The sequence below is a fragment of the Ursus maritimus genome, unplaced genomic scaffold (assembly GCF_017311325.1).
Source record: "Ursus maritimus isolate PB19 unplaced genomic scaffold, ASM1731132v1 scaffold_2, whole genome shotgun sequence".
In the NCBI taxonomy this organism is placed as follows: domain Eukaryota; kingdom Metazoa; phylum Chordata; class Mammalia; order Carnivora; family Ursidae; genus Ursus; species Ursus maritimus.
The window spans coordinates 23,533,434-23,547,259 of NW_024424452.1; the positions used below are offsets into that span (position 1 = coordinate 23,533,434).

The 13,826-nt window shown below is 40.4% G+C and overlaps 1 protein-coding gene across 2 annotated transcripts in view; it reads right to left on the reverse strand.

Annotated features, from left to right (window-relative positions):
• Positions 1 to 1,437: 1,437 nt before the first annotated feature.
• The window catches only part of REXO5 (RNA exonuclease 5), a 26,319-nt gene continuing 13,930 nt past the window's right edge, over positions 1,438 to 13,826 (reverse strand). Inside the window, exons 8-14 of one of the 2 annotated variants that reach the window (XM_040635251.1) lie at positions 10,150 to 10,254; positions 9,513 to 9,650; positions 6,965 to 7,057; positions 5,938 to 6,154; positions 5,543 to 5,730; positions 4,489 to 4,607; positions 1,438 to 1,696 (exon numbers count right to left, since the gene is read on the reverse strand). In XM_040635251.1, coding sequence (XP_040491185.1) covers positions 1,615 to 1,696; positions 4,489 to 4,607; positions 5,543 to 5,730; positions 5,938 to 6,154; positions 6,965 to 7,057; positions 9,513 to 9,650; positions 10,150 to 10,254 — 942 coding nt within the window. In that variant the 3' untranslated portion in view covers positions 1,438 to 1,614. The remainder of the gene's footprint in view (positions 1,697 to 4,488; positions 4,608 to 5,542; positions 5,731 to 5,937; positions 6,155 to 6,964; positions 7,058 to 9,512; positions 9,651 to 10,149; positions 10,255 to 13,826) is intronic. The other variant, XM_040635252.1, reaches the window with a different exon arrangement.

Below are 13,826 nucleotides of genomic sequence, written 5' to 3' on the forward strand. Positions count from 1 at the left end.
AAGCGCTTGTAGCTTTGGAGCTCAGCTGGAGGTGGGGAAAGAATCCAGCAACATTGTCAGTTTCAAGACATTCTCAGGGCCTTCACTGTATGTATACCTGGGGAACTTTCCACTTTACAAGGGAGCTTCAAGTTGCAGTGTCTTGATCCTAAATCAAGCTCTTTAGTTCTGGCTCCTGGTTCCCAACTTTTACATAGGGCTGGCTCTTAGAGAAGTTAAATGATTAAACACTGCCTCAAATGCCCAGCCTTGAGAATTAATTTTAAGTATTCTAGTTATAAAAGCAATATATGGTGATTTAAAACCAAAACAGCCAAAAGCAATTTGGTAACAATCTTCCAATCCCACCACATCTGACATACAGCCCTTTCAGGTTTTGTTCCAAGCCTATGCATATCTTTGTGTATCTTTTTCTACAAAAAAAGGACTCAAACTATACATACTATTCTGTAACCCTCCATATTTCCTACAACATATACTGGGAATGCATACTCACATCTTCACAACAGTTGTGTGAGGTGTGCACCTAAATTACTGTCCCAAGCACAGAAATGTTAATTACTCAAGTTCGCACAATATGTTGGAAAGCTAGGATTCAGAGTCTATCCAGAGGTCAACTGCCACTTCTTGCAGATCTCTTGTAATAGAAATTTCATTTACACATACATAATTTTTAAAATGGCTACCAAGAACTCCATTGTGCTCAGCCTGTGGTATCTCCTCCATACATGGCTGTGTGCAACTACACTATTACTGTATGCTGCTACAGAAGTGGAGTTGCTGGAGCCCAATGTATGGAGCAATTTACAAGGGTTCGGTATGATACATACTGTACGCCGGATTAGTTCATCTTTTCCAGAGGGCAGATAAATATCTCTGTTTTGGAATTGTGTGTACCTGTACCCATGTCCTTTCCAACACAGAATGTTATTATTTTAAGAGTTGATAAAGCAGAGCAGTAGCTTTCACTGAAATTGCAGCTTTCAGTTCTGAGGAGATGTGATACGATGGAGGCACCTACTGGTGAAGGGTGACACTGCACTCTCACTGAAGGGAAGGAAGCATTCCTAAAAATGGAATTGGAAGGGAGCTTCCAGTGTTGGTAAAAAGCACAGTCTTCCACTCTCCTGTGTCTGTGGATCTGCCAGATTTCCAGTTCAGCCTATCTTTCTCCTTCAATTTTATAACAGCTGTCAATGAGAAAGTTTGTCTTACATAAATTTGCTTCCTAGATACAACTTTGACAACCTGCATAATGGCCGGATTTTCTCCACAGCCAAGTCCCTCCCTCTTGGTTTCCTTACCTACAAATACCATTTAATAGGAGTGTTACGATGGAATAGAGCACTTACTACAAATTTCCTGTGTATAAGTCCACTGACACAAAGAATGTACAAACTGGTTCATCCTTCTCACCCTGTCTTAAGATGAGGATGCTTGAATTTTAGGCATTTATTGAAAATTTGAACATGCCACATAAACGGACCGAACTTCTTAAGTGGTACACCATTTCCACACAAGCTGTCTGCTGGATAGAGAGGCTGCAGGCTGACCATATTCTCTGCCACTGCCCATGAGGGATAAGAAACGGCTCATGGAAAATGTTGGGCAGACTCAGGAACACATGTTTGAGGTGGTGCTTTCCTCTTCATCTTTTATTCCCATCAGTCCTAGGCCAGAGAACGATCCGTGAGTGCTGCAACAAATAAGGAGTGAAGATAGGTTACTAATCCACAGGATTAAAAGAATGGCTACAAACTCATAGAAGAAGTGGTAAGTTTTTTTGGGTATGTGTATGAGGAAAGGCACAGGCAGGTAAGGCGGTTGCTGGAAAGCTGCCTACTGAAGATGGTTCGATGGAAAGAATACTGATGAGTCCCAGAGGCCTGGAATCAAGTCAGCTCTGCCATGTAACAGATGGGAGGCTTATCTCAACCTAGGGTGAATGACCTCAAACTGAGCCTCAATTTCTTCAACTATAAAACTATTAAATACTTAAATTACTGTCTCACAGGGCTTTTGTGAGGACTACAGACAATAATAGCTAAAATATACAGATCATTTCCTCATACATCATACAGATCATTCACTATGTACCAAGCATTATTTTATGTACTCTGTATGCATTCTCATTTAATCCTTCAAAACAGCTTATGTACCTAAACTCGGTACTGATGTAGGTACGATTGTTGTGTCCACTTTTCAGAAAGAATCAAGCTCATAGTTGCTCAACAAGTTGAGTGGCAGAACCAGGTAATAATGGCAATCTGCCATCAAGAGTCCTTTTCAATAATGTATGTTGTAAAACACTTGGTACAGTGGCTGGAATGTAGGCGTCATCCAGTACATGTTAGTTCCCTGCTACCTTGTAGTGAATATTCAGTGGTTGGGGTTAGATGGCTGAGGAGCTCTCCTAGGCAAAGCAGGTAGAAGTGAGCAAAGACAAACCCAGAAACTGTCACCACCTGATGTCTGAACTTATGCTATTAAGCACTAGCCTTTTGGGCATGGGAGACTGGAATTCTGAGTGCTGGAGGGTGGCTCTGGACTCAGACCATCAGGGTTCAAATCCTAACTGCACTTACTAGCTATGTGACCTTAAGCAAACTTGTTGAGTCGTCTTCTCCATTTGTTAAATGAGGACTCAACAACTTCAAATGAAAACACGAGTAAAATCATTTAAATATTAAGGGTTTGATGAATTATGGCAAATACAGCAGTATTTTCAATATTAATTTTAGCATCTACTAGAAATATAAGGATTAAGAGCTGAGTCAGGCTCCAAGCATGAGGAAATCTATTCTCTTTACTACTCCTTCCTGAGCTACTGTTACCCTTCCTGAAGGCATTGGGATCATGGAGAAAGCTGCAAAGAGGAGGCCCAGAGAAGTTAGTCACACAGCAAGCCTATAGTTTGGGTGAATGCATGCTCCTCAACAAGGCTACAGACATCAAAATGTAACTTTTAGAAGAAAGGGTGTGGTGGCGCCTGGGTGGCTCAGTTGGTTAAGTGACAAGCTCTTGATTTCATCATGGTCTCAGAGTCCTGCGATCGAGCCCTGCAGCAGGTGGGGAGCAGCACTATGCCCAGCAGTGAGTCTGCCTAAGATTATCTCCCTCTCCTTCTGTCCTTCCTCCCCCTCAGATAAGTACGTCTCTAATAAAATAAAAGGAGCATTAGATTTCCCTACTGCAGGATTTGCTGTTTCCAGAGTTTTTTCATGATTTGTCATGTCTTAGGACCTCTGCCTTAGAACCTAAGCCTTTCTGCTCCCTGACCCCAATCCCTCTTCCACTGTAGAATAACCTGGCCACTTGTGGGAGGAGAAAGCTTTGGCCTACTCTTAGCTTAGTTTGCCTACACAACAGAGAACTGCAATGTAAGTATTCTACCTGGAATATGAAGACCCCACCCCATATTCTACTGGCTCTGAGAAGTTATGTCAGGGCAAGTCTGTTCTGAACCAAAAAGCTTTTTTGGCAATTTATGGTCACCTCGTGCTGTTAACCTACTCACAAAAGTCTGTTTTTATCAGTCTAAGATGGGTTTTTTTTGTTTCAGATGTAAACACTTAGTTTCTGTTCCTCATAGAAAGCAATTCTCAAGCTGCCCAGCAGATAGCCCATCTCCTTAGTGGCCCTGAGTTGTATGTCACAAGGATTTTGTGACAGGAAATTAATTTCTGATCAGGTTTCAAGGCCTGAGGCACTGTTGTTCTGCTGTCTGGGACCCTGGGCCAGGAAAAGCATCCTAGAATGTCAAAATTTTAAGGGGCTTTTTATAAATAAATGCAATCTGGTGATTTTCAAACTGCTCAAAAGAGCTACTCTCTCATCCCTCTCCCACAATATATACTCATCCACCCACTCATTCCAGAACTGCCTACCTTTATGCTTTAGGATTTAATAGAAATTTTTCTTTTAAAGAGAGGGTTTATAGTTGAAAGGGTTTGAAAATCACTGATTTACTCCAAATCTCTCATTTGATCAAAGGGAAATTGAGACCCACAGTGGGAAAGTGGCTTGGCCACCTGTCAGAGGAGGTATGTGATAGAGCTGGGACTGGACCGAGTTCTGTTCCATTATCCTTCAGGCTTAGGATCAGTAATGAGGGAGATGGGAGAAGCAGGATCATGCTCCTGAAATGTGAGAAAGATCTTATCTGGTCTGGGCCTTGCCCAAGACCTTCTTTGACTATTTTTACTCAAGTGGGGTTAGGCAGCTGCCTCTTGTCCCAGAGGCTGCAGGACCTAAGACCTCTGGCTTTAAACTAGGATGAGCTATCTCCCTGAGGGCTAATAAGAGTAATTATAAAAGAGCATATACATGTAAAATGGAGATATAATACCTATCTCTTAAAACTAAGAATTAAGAGAGGATTCCTTAAGTCCTCATTTATGTGCCTGAATGTCAACAAAAAGGCCTTTCTCTAAGAACAGCTGAAGTCCAGAGGCCAGAATCTTGAAGGGACAACCCTTCAGTCCTTACCTCTTGGTTCCTGGCAGCAAGATGAGGCAGAGGGTGCCTGGACCCAGGCTGTGGTAGAGCTTTCCTATCTTCCGGCCCCAGCGCCAGGCTGCTATCTTTGGGTGGTCCACCTTCAGAGCCTAGGATCAAAGCCACGTGTTGACACTCAGCCAGAGTATCCTCTGCTCACCTTTGGAGGGGCTGCAACTTTCTTCAGGGTATAGGACCATGGGATCCCAGGAAAGGCTCTGAATAAATTCTCTATCTGAAGCTAAAGCCCATACTTCAGGGTTCCCTGTCCATCCCAGCATCTCCAGGCCACAGGTCAGTTCAGGAGTACAACTGTTCTTTCCTCCATATGGACTGGGTCTTCCAGGACCCTGAGGCAGAGGAACCACATCACTACTGGCCCCTGCCATTAAGTATCTTTGTGACTTGGGCAAATCACTCAACCAGCTCTGGCCTCTTTTTCTCATCTGTTAAGTGTAGGAGATTAGACTAGAACAGGGCTTCCCAAACTTCAGCCATTCACCTTCTACCTTCACCCTTCTACTTGTGTATCCCTCTAATATTTTTCTTCAAAGTGAGTTTCTTCCTTCACCTCATTGAAATATCTATGAAGTCACAGGTTCAATGTGATTGTTAGAACAAGATCTTAGCATTAAAGTGGGGGGGGGGGAGTCCATCAGTGACCACTGAAAATCATCTTGTGTATATACATTCCACTTTGGGAAGCCCTAGATTATTAAAGACTTGCCCAGCTCTTTAACCTCCTATGTTAGCCCCTCAAAGTTCCTTGGAGAGTCACATGGAGGATTAAAAGCCTGATTATAGCAGGTATGGAGCGGGCAAAAGTATGAGATCTTGGAGAAAGAAAAATGTGTCCAGGGCAGGCAGAAGCTGGAAAGTGAAATAAGTGAAATAAAACTAGTGCCAGGGCAGGGGGGACAAATTCAAAGGCTTTAGTGTCACTTGAGCTGGACTCTCCTAACGTCCATAAACATCAGAAGGCCAGTCAATGCCTACAGCTAGCAAACCAAGGCAGCTACCTCTGACACCAGGATGCACCACTCACCTGTAAGGCCTGCTGCTCGGAAGGGGGAGGTATGACACGAACCCCTGGGGGCCTTCTTGATTCAGGAGGTAAGCCCCTGAGCCAAGCATGGAGATGCCTGGGAGTTAGGGCATGCCGGCCTTTCAGCTTCCAGTCCTTGCCTTTGAGAATGTCGAGGGCCCTCTGGGCACTGCCAAAAGTTCTGAATTCTGAAAGCAAGAATAGCCCCTTCTGTTACTAAGGGCCACCTGGTCACCATCCAGGCTGAAGGCCAGCCAGAGCCAAGGGAGGACAGAATCAGCTATTAACATGGTCCAGCATCCCAGGTGGGTTTATTTGGTGAACATTTCCCTTCTCGGACCTCATGTTATCACCATCCCTAATCTCCTTCCCCAAGGTTACATCCCATTCCTTACTCAGGAAACAGTATCTTTTTTGCTTTCCACTTTTAAGATCTTTAGGCAAGATGACAGCTTCCAGGCCAAGGAAGAGGTTGGACTGCTGCAATAGGTGTTCTTTGAAGGTTTCGCTCACTCCAGACAGGTATATGGTACCTCGGTTCTCAGAATCTTGCTCTAGCTCATTCACAAGAGTGTTACAATCAAGGGTGAGCTCCGTCACAGGCCTCTGCACCTAACCAAGGAAGATAGCATTAGTGGTAGAAAGTCACTACTTAGGGGTGCCCTGGTGGTGCAGTTGGTTAAGCCTCCAACTCTTGGTTTTGGCTCAGGTCACGATTTCAGGGTCGTGAGATAAAAGACCTGCAGTGGGCTCAACGCGGAGTCTGCTTGGGACTCTTTTCCTCCCTCTGCCCCTCCTCCCTGTTCTCTCTCAAAATAATAATTCTTTAAATAAAAATAAATAAACTTCACCCTTTAGGCCCCTATTATATACTAGCAAGTAACTTAATTCTGTAGTTTCCTTATCTGTATAAGGAGTCTAACGATAAATGCCTCAGAGGACTATGGTCCAGACTTAAGAGATAAATACATAAATACAATGTTTTTGTGTAAACATACTCTCTCCTCCCTTGCCTCCCTGCCCAAACACCCTGCAATGGAAATGAGTTCCCTGACTTCTGCCCTAACGAAACAATCTGATTATTTGCATAAGAAACTTCAAAACACCATTTGATCCCCTTGAAAGCTAAAGGAAAGGGCAGCTACAGAAAAACACCCAGAATAAACCACCTGGAGTTTAAGTAGTGATAAAGAATACAAGGAAGACCCCAATATAGCCCAGGCTGATTCTGATAAGTACGAAAGCGGTCATGTTTTTAGGTCACTGCTAGAAGAATGCTGGGCTTGGCTGAAGACTTTCCATAACACAAAGTCTTGTGCTTGGGCCTCTTGAGGACTTTTCTCAGCTTTCATATATACTAGGGCTGTGCTAGGTCAGGGCTGAATGAAGGGTGCTGCTTTTTGCTTTCTTTGGCCACTCTACCTTGATGCAGGCACCTTCTACCAGAATGCCATCCAAAGATTCTATGGCCAGCTGGGCAGCTTCCAGGACTTCATATTGTATACAGAGATGTGGCTGCAGGAAAAAAAACAACAGCAAGATTTTCTTATCTCTGCATTCCAGGCTCACACTGCTAGAGAAGGGACTGGGAAAGGGCCCTAAACTAGTGGCCAAAGCCACCAGAATGAATGTTCTCTTTGCTGTGCTGGGCTAGACAGCAAATGCAGATCAACTTCAAGTAGAATCATCAAGGTTCAAGAACTGATTTCTCAGCCAATAAATAACCTTTATTTGTCAATTCAAATTGAAGTCTTCTGGGTGGTATGGGCAAAGCACTAATAAATGTTTATTAACCAACTTGCTTTTCATATTATTTATTATGAACCACTGAAGACATCACTGTAAGTCATTCGGATTCTCATTTGTCTAGTTAGCTTAATTTACACAGGCAGCTTTCCTATAAGCTTGGGGAGGTTAAGTGCTTCCGTTGGATAGGCTGCGTCTCCAAACTGACTGCTTTCCTGCTTGCCGATGTGCCGAACAGCACCATCATGGAGACAAAAGTGCTCCCAGAGAAAAGCTTCATGGTATTGGATTTGGCAATGATTTCCTGAATGTGACATCAAAAGCAGAGGTAACAAAAGAAGATAAGACAAATTGGACTTTATCAGAATTAAAAAGTGCATCAAAGGACACTATCAACAGTGTCAAAAAGCAACCCTATGAATGGGAGAAAATATGTGCAAATTATCCAATGAAGATTTCATATCTACAATACATAAACTCCTAAAAGCCAACAAAAATCAAATAACCCAATTAAAAATAGGCTTAAGACTTAAATAGATATTTCTCCAAAGACACAGTGGCCAATAAGCATATGAAAAGATGCTCAATATCACTAATCATTAGATGCAAATCAAAACCATGAGCTACTACTTCACATCCATTAGGATGGCTAGTATTGAAAAAGAGAAAAAGAAGAAAGAAAAGAAAAGAAAAAAGGAGGGAAGGGAGGGAGGGGGAGAGAGAGAAAGAAAAAGACGAAAAGAAAAAAGGAAGGAAGGAAGAATGAGAGAAAAAAAAAACAATGTCAGCTGGAATATAGAGAAATTGGAACCCTTTGCATTGCAGGTGGGAGTGTAAAGTGGTGTAGCCACTGTGGAAAACAGTATGGCAGTTCCTGAAATTATACACAGAATTATCATTTAACCCAGCAATTGCACTTTGGGTATACACCCACGAGAATTAAAAACAGAGACTCCAGTGGATATTTGTATATCTATGTTCACAGCAGCATTATTCAGAATAGCCAAAAAGTGGAAACAGTCCAAATGTTGTTCAACAGACGAATGGATAAACAAAATGTAGTACATGCACACAGTGGGTTATATCCGTCCTTAAAAAGGAATGAGATTCTGACACACGCTACAGCATGGATGAACCTTGAACATATTCCGCTAAGTGAAATAAGCCAGACACAAAAGCACAAGTACTGTATGATTCCACTTAAAGGATATATAACAGAGTAGTCAAATTCATAAAAACGGAAAGCACAATAGTGCTTACCACACCTCAGGGACAGGGACTGAAGAGTTATTGTTTAATGGGTACAGAGTTTCAGTTTGGGATGATGAAAAAGTTCTGGATAGATTCCAAGACACCCAGCAGATCCCTGAAACCACGGGTAGTACTGAACCCTATAAATACTATGTTTTTTCATATATGTATGAGTGATAAAGTTTAATTTATAAATTAGGCACAGTAAGGGATTAAAATAGCAATAACTAATAATAAAAATAATTATAAAAATATACTGTAATAAAGTTATGTGAATGTGGTCTCTATCTCAAAATATTCCACTGTACTTACCCTTCTTGTGATGATGTGAGACCATAAAATGCCTACTTGATAAGATGCAGTAAGGTGAGTGACATACATAGGCATTGTGAGGTAGTGTTAAGCTCCTGCTGACCTTCTGATGATATGTCAGAAAGAAGATCAACTGCTTCTGGACTGTGGGTAACTGAAACCCACATTTTTTGAAAAACATTTTTAACCCACATTTTTAACCCACATGTATTTAAAAAGTTAAAAGGCAAATTTTATGTATATTTTACCAAAAAAAAAAAAGAGAAAAAAACCCCAAGACATGTAACAAGAGGTTATAGTCCCCTGACATATACTTCCCATCCCTTAGGTCCATCTTCCCAGGGAATCATTTTATCTCTATTTTTAGGTATAAGAAAGACATTAATAAAAGATTTGGAGAAAGCACATTTTAAACATCCAGGATCACTTTGAAAGATGGAAGATTTCTTGATTCTCAAAACAAAAGAATCCAAGAATCTGGTAATACTGGGCACACACACTTGTGAGTCAAGAACTGTTTCATCAAAAAGCATGACTAATACTCCAGTTGGTGACAATCAAGCTCACATCACTAATATTTGTTACATGAATGGCCCCAGGAGGCATCTGAATTTCCAACACTAATCTAGAGGTGAAAATCCAAGTCGTCTTATCTCATTACCTGATGGGTTTCAAGAACAAGAGTCATTGACCGGATTGGGCCAAAGCTCTTAAACAGCCTTTTCAGAGCCCTGAGGTTGCAATTTTTGCTAAATGGCCCAGCATAAATAGTTGACATCTCTGTCCACTTGATCCTCATCTACAAGAAAAATAGAATACAGTGAGGAGGTGAATGTGGTAAGAGAATTAAGTCAAATCTAAAGAAAACATGAGTCAAAACATGGGATAATTCTGCTTTAAGGAATTTCTCAACACAAACACTTGCTGAATGTACAAAAATATGTATACAGAGATTTCACAACCCCATTATTTGGAATAGCAACAATTTATAAAGCACCAAAGACGAAAAGAATAGGTATTTCATAGAGTGGAATACTATACAGCCATTATAAACAAGGGGAATAAGATCATGACTGACATGTAAAGATGTACACAATACACTGCTCAATGAAAAAGTTGCCAAATAGTACATGTGGTTTGATTCCCATTTTTATAAAAATGTATTTACTAAAATATTAATATATAGAAAAAAATCTGGAGAAATATAGAGCAAACTAATTAAAGTATGCATAACTTTCCTTAATGCAGGGAGATTATAATTCATTAAATAAATAATCTAGCACAACTCATTTACTTACCCTCTTGTTCATCTCCTCGGTGAGGTTAGGTGAAAAGGGTTCAAAAGAGAACTGGACAATGCTGAAGGGAAACAGGGGGATCTCCACTCTGGCCTGCTCAAGAACCTGAAGAGAACAGCAAACCCTGAATGAGGCAGGAACCTAGTGGCTCCTGGAGGTGAGCCACAATAATATAAACAAACAAGGTTGCCTTTTTACCCATATTAAAAAGCAATATGGGGCTGACTTTAAGGTCTGGAAGAAAATGGTGACACCATATAGCCTCCTAGAAAACAGTAAAGAGAGTCAGTAAAATCATGTAGGACCCGTGCCTTTGGCATTACTAAGAAAAAGAGACTACTAGAACCTTCAAATTACCTCTACAAAATAAGTTAAATTACAACAACTTCCACCATCTCATACTGTTAAAGCCTATTAGTAAAGACAGCAAGGAGAGAAGGCTAAAAAGACACTGGAAAGAAATCAAGACACATGGAAGACTCAGATAAAGAACAAACAAAATTACCCCCAGAAAGAAAAAGTACAACTAAATACCAAAATAATGAACACAGGTCACAACTTTAATATTTCACAGCACTTGACTACAGGGAAGAGGGTTGGCAGCCTCAGAGAAGTGCTTCAGGGGAAGAATAAGGTATATAGAGGAGATACCGCAGGGAAGGGAAAGAAGGAAATAACACTCCTCCCCCACCCAACCTCACACAATGCAACCCAGAAGAAACCTCCTACACTGGGGATTATCTCTTGGACAGAAACACGAATGGACTTTGCATTCCACATTTTGGCTTGTCTTGAGATTGCCTCAAGGACTAGTTTCTGTCTCATTTGACTCAAAGCACTGATGGTACTGACAGCATTGTTTGGAAACTTCTGAAAAGGAGTGATGTCAGGAAGGTCACAGACTAGGAAGTTTCAGGCCCTCACTCTTCCACAGACACCAAGTTAACAACGACAGAGAGACCAGAATACCAGTTTGCAAGAACTATAGAGACTAGCTGAGAAGCAACAGCCCAAGCCAACAAAAAAACCCAAAGAATTCCAGCAAAAGGGAAAGGAAAAAATGCAGAGTTTTTGTGCCCACCTATGTTCCTCCCCTATTCTTCCTATACTCGAGATCCTCCCTCTGGATGGAAACAAAAGAGGGGACTCTGTATCCAATATTATGGCTAGTCTGGGGTTGCGTGAGAGACTAGTTTCTGTCTCACTTGACTAGAGCACTAACGGGATAGGCAGCCTTGTTTGGAAGCCACTGAAAACAAATGCCATCATCACAGCACATTAGAATTGCAGTTCCACAGGCAGATGCCAAAGGGAGCAAAAGATTATGAGCACTGAGAAGACACAGACAAGCTCCTTAGGGAACCTAAAAGTACACACAAAGGGGCAGAGAACATACATCCTCAAATTGGTTTGAGGGGTCCTGGGACCTCTGGCTGGGCTAATCAGTGAAAGTTTTCTGTTCTGTGACGCCAAGTCATAACAATAGAAGAGGTACTTGTTTTTTTCAAATGATTAGGTCTCAGTAAAAAAGATCAAAAGGCATGCAAAGAAATAAGGAAAAATGTCCCAGAGGAACAAAATAACATTCGAGAAATCAAACCTAAAGAAACACAGAATGAACTAAAAGTGAACAAAGACAATTAATGGAAAAATGATGCATGAACAAAATGAGAATATCAACAAAGAGCAGCTATAAAAATGAACCAAACAAATGCTGGAGCTGGAAAACACAGTGAAATGAAAAATTCACCAAACGAGTTCAACATCAGATTTGATCAGGCAGAAGAAAGAATCCGCAAACACAAAGACAGATCATTTGAAACCATAGATCGGAGTAAAAAGAAAAAAGAATGAGGAAACATAAATAGATCCTAAGATGGGACAATGACAAGACCAATACACATATAATATGTATTCTCCTCCTGAAGAAGAGAGAAAGGGGCAGAAACATGAAGTAATAATGGCTAAAATTTTCCCAAATCTGAGGAAAGAAATGAACATGGAAATTTGAGAAGGTCAAAAGAACTCCAACCAGGATAAATCCAATAAATCTAAAGAAGCCCACACAAAGACACATTACAATCAAACTGTCAAAAGTCAAAATCAAGGAAAGAATCTTGAGAGCATTGAGAGAAAAGCAACTCATTACATACAAGGGAACTTTCTTTCTTTTTAAAGATTTTATTTATTTGACAGAGCGCGCACAAGCAGGGGAAGCAACAGGCAGAGGGAGAGGGAGAAGCAGACTCCCCACTGAGGAAGGAGTCTGATGCAGGGCTCGATCCCAGGACGCTGGGATCATGACCTGAGCCAAAGGCAGACACTACGACTAAGCCACCCAGGCACCCCACAAGGGAACTTTCTTAAAATTACCAGTGAACTTCTCAGCAGAAATCTTCTTGCAGGCCATACGAGTGGCATAATGGATTCAAAGTGTCAAGGGTGGGGGGACGAACATCAAGAATACTATATCCAGCAGAACTCTGCTTCAAAAATGGATTTTCCCAGATTAAAAAAAAGCTGACAAAATTCATTATAACTAGACCTGATCTGCAAGAAATGCTAAAGGGAGTCCTTCAAGATGAAAGAACATTAGATAGCAACATGAAGCCACATGAAAATAGTTTCCTTTTTTTTTATAATAAGTTTTTTTTATGTTATGTTGGTCACCATACAGTATATCCTTAGTTTTTGATGTAATGTTCCATGATTCATTATTTGCGTATTAACACCCAGTGCACCATGCAATACGTGCCCTCCTTAATACCCATATATAAAGGTGAACATGTGAAACAACACAGTAACCTCTATGAAGGTAATTTTGGTATATAAATTCACTTTTAATTCTTACTCAAAATTTAAATGACAAAAACATGAATCCCTATATTCCAATGTTAATGAATATACAACCTATATAGATGTGATTGAGTAATTATTAAACAGATATTTACATATTCACTTTGAAAATCTAATTTACTGGTAACTTTCTTTAATTTTTTTATTTTTTGCGTAACGCTGACACACAATGTTACATTAATTTCAGGTATACAACATAGTGATTCAACATCTCTATATGTTGTGCTATGCTCACCACAAGTGTAGCTACCATCTGTCACCATACAATGCTATTACAATATCATTGGCTCTATTTCCTATGCTGCACCTTTCATATAAAGGTGGAATTTATGACATCAGTAACAAAGTGTGGGAGAGAGGAGCTTATAAAAGTACAGTTTCTGTATGCAACTGAAATTAAGTTATTAGTTTAAAACAATGTATAACTTTAAGATGTTTTATGTAACTGCAATAACTAAAAGGAAAATATTTATAGAATACACAAAAGAAAATAATAGAAAATTATGTCACTACAAAAAAAAATCAATGAAACACTAAGGAGGACAGTAGAGAGGAAAAGAGGGACAAAAGCTACAAGATATACAGAAAACAAAATAGAAATAATTAGCCCTTCCAAGTGAATAATCACTTTTAAAAAGTATCAGCAAATTGAATTCAACAGCACATTAAAAGGATTATACATGACCAATGGGATTTATTCCTGGAATGCAAGAATGGTCTAACATATGAAAATCATCCCATGTAATATACCACCTTAATGGAAAGAAGGACAAAAACCACAAGATCATCTCAAGCGATGCAGAAAAAGTATGTGACATGAT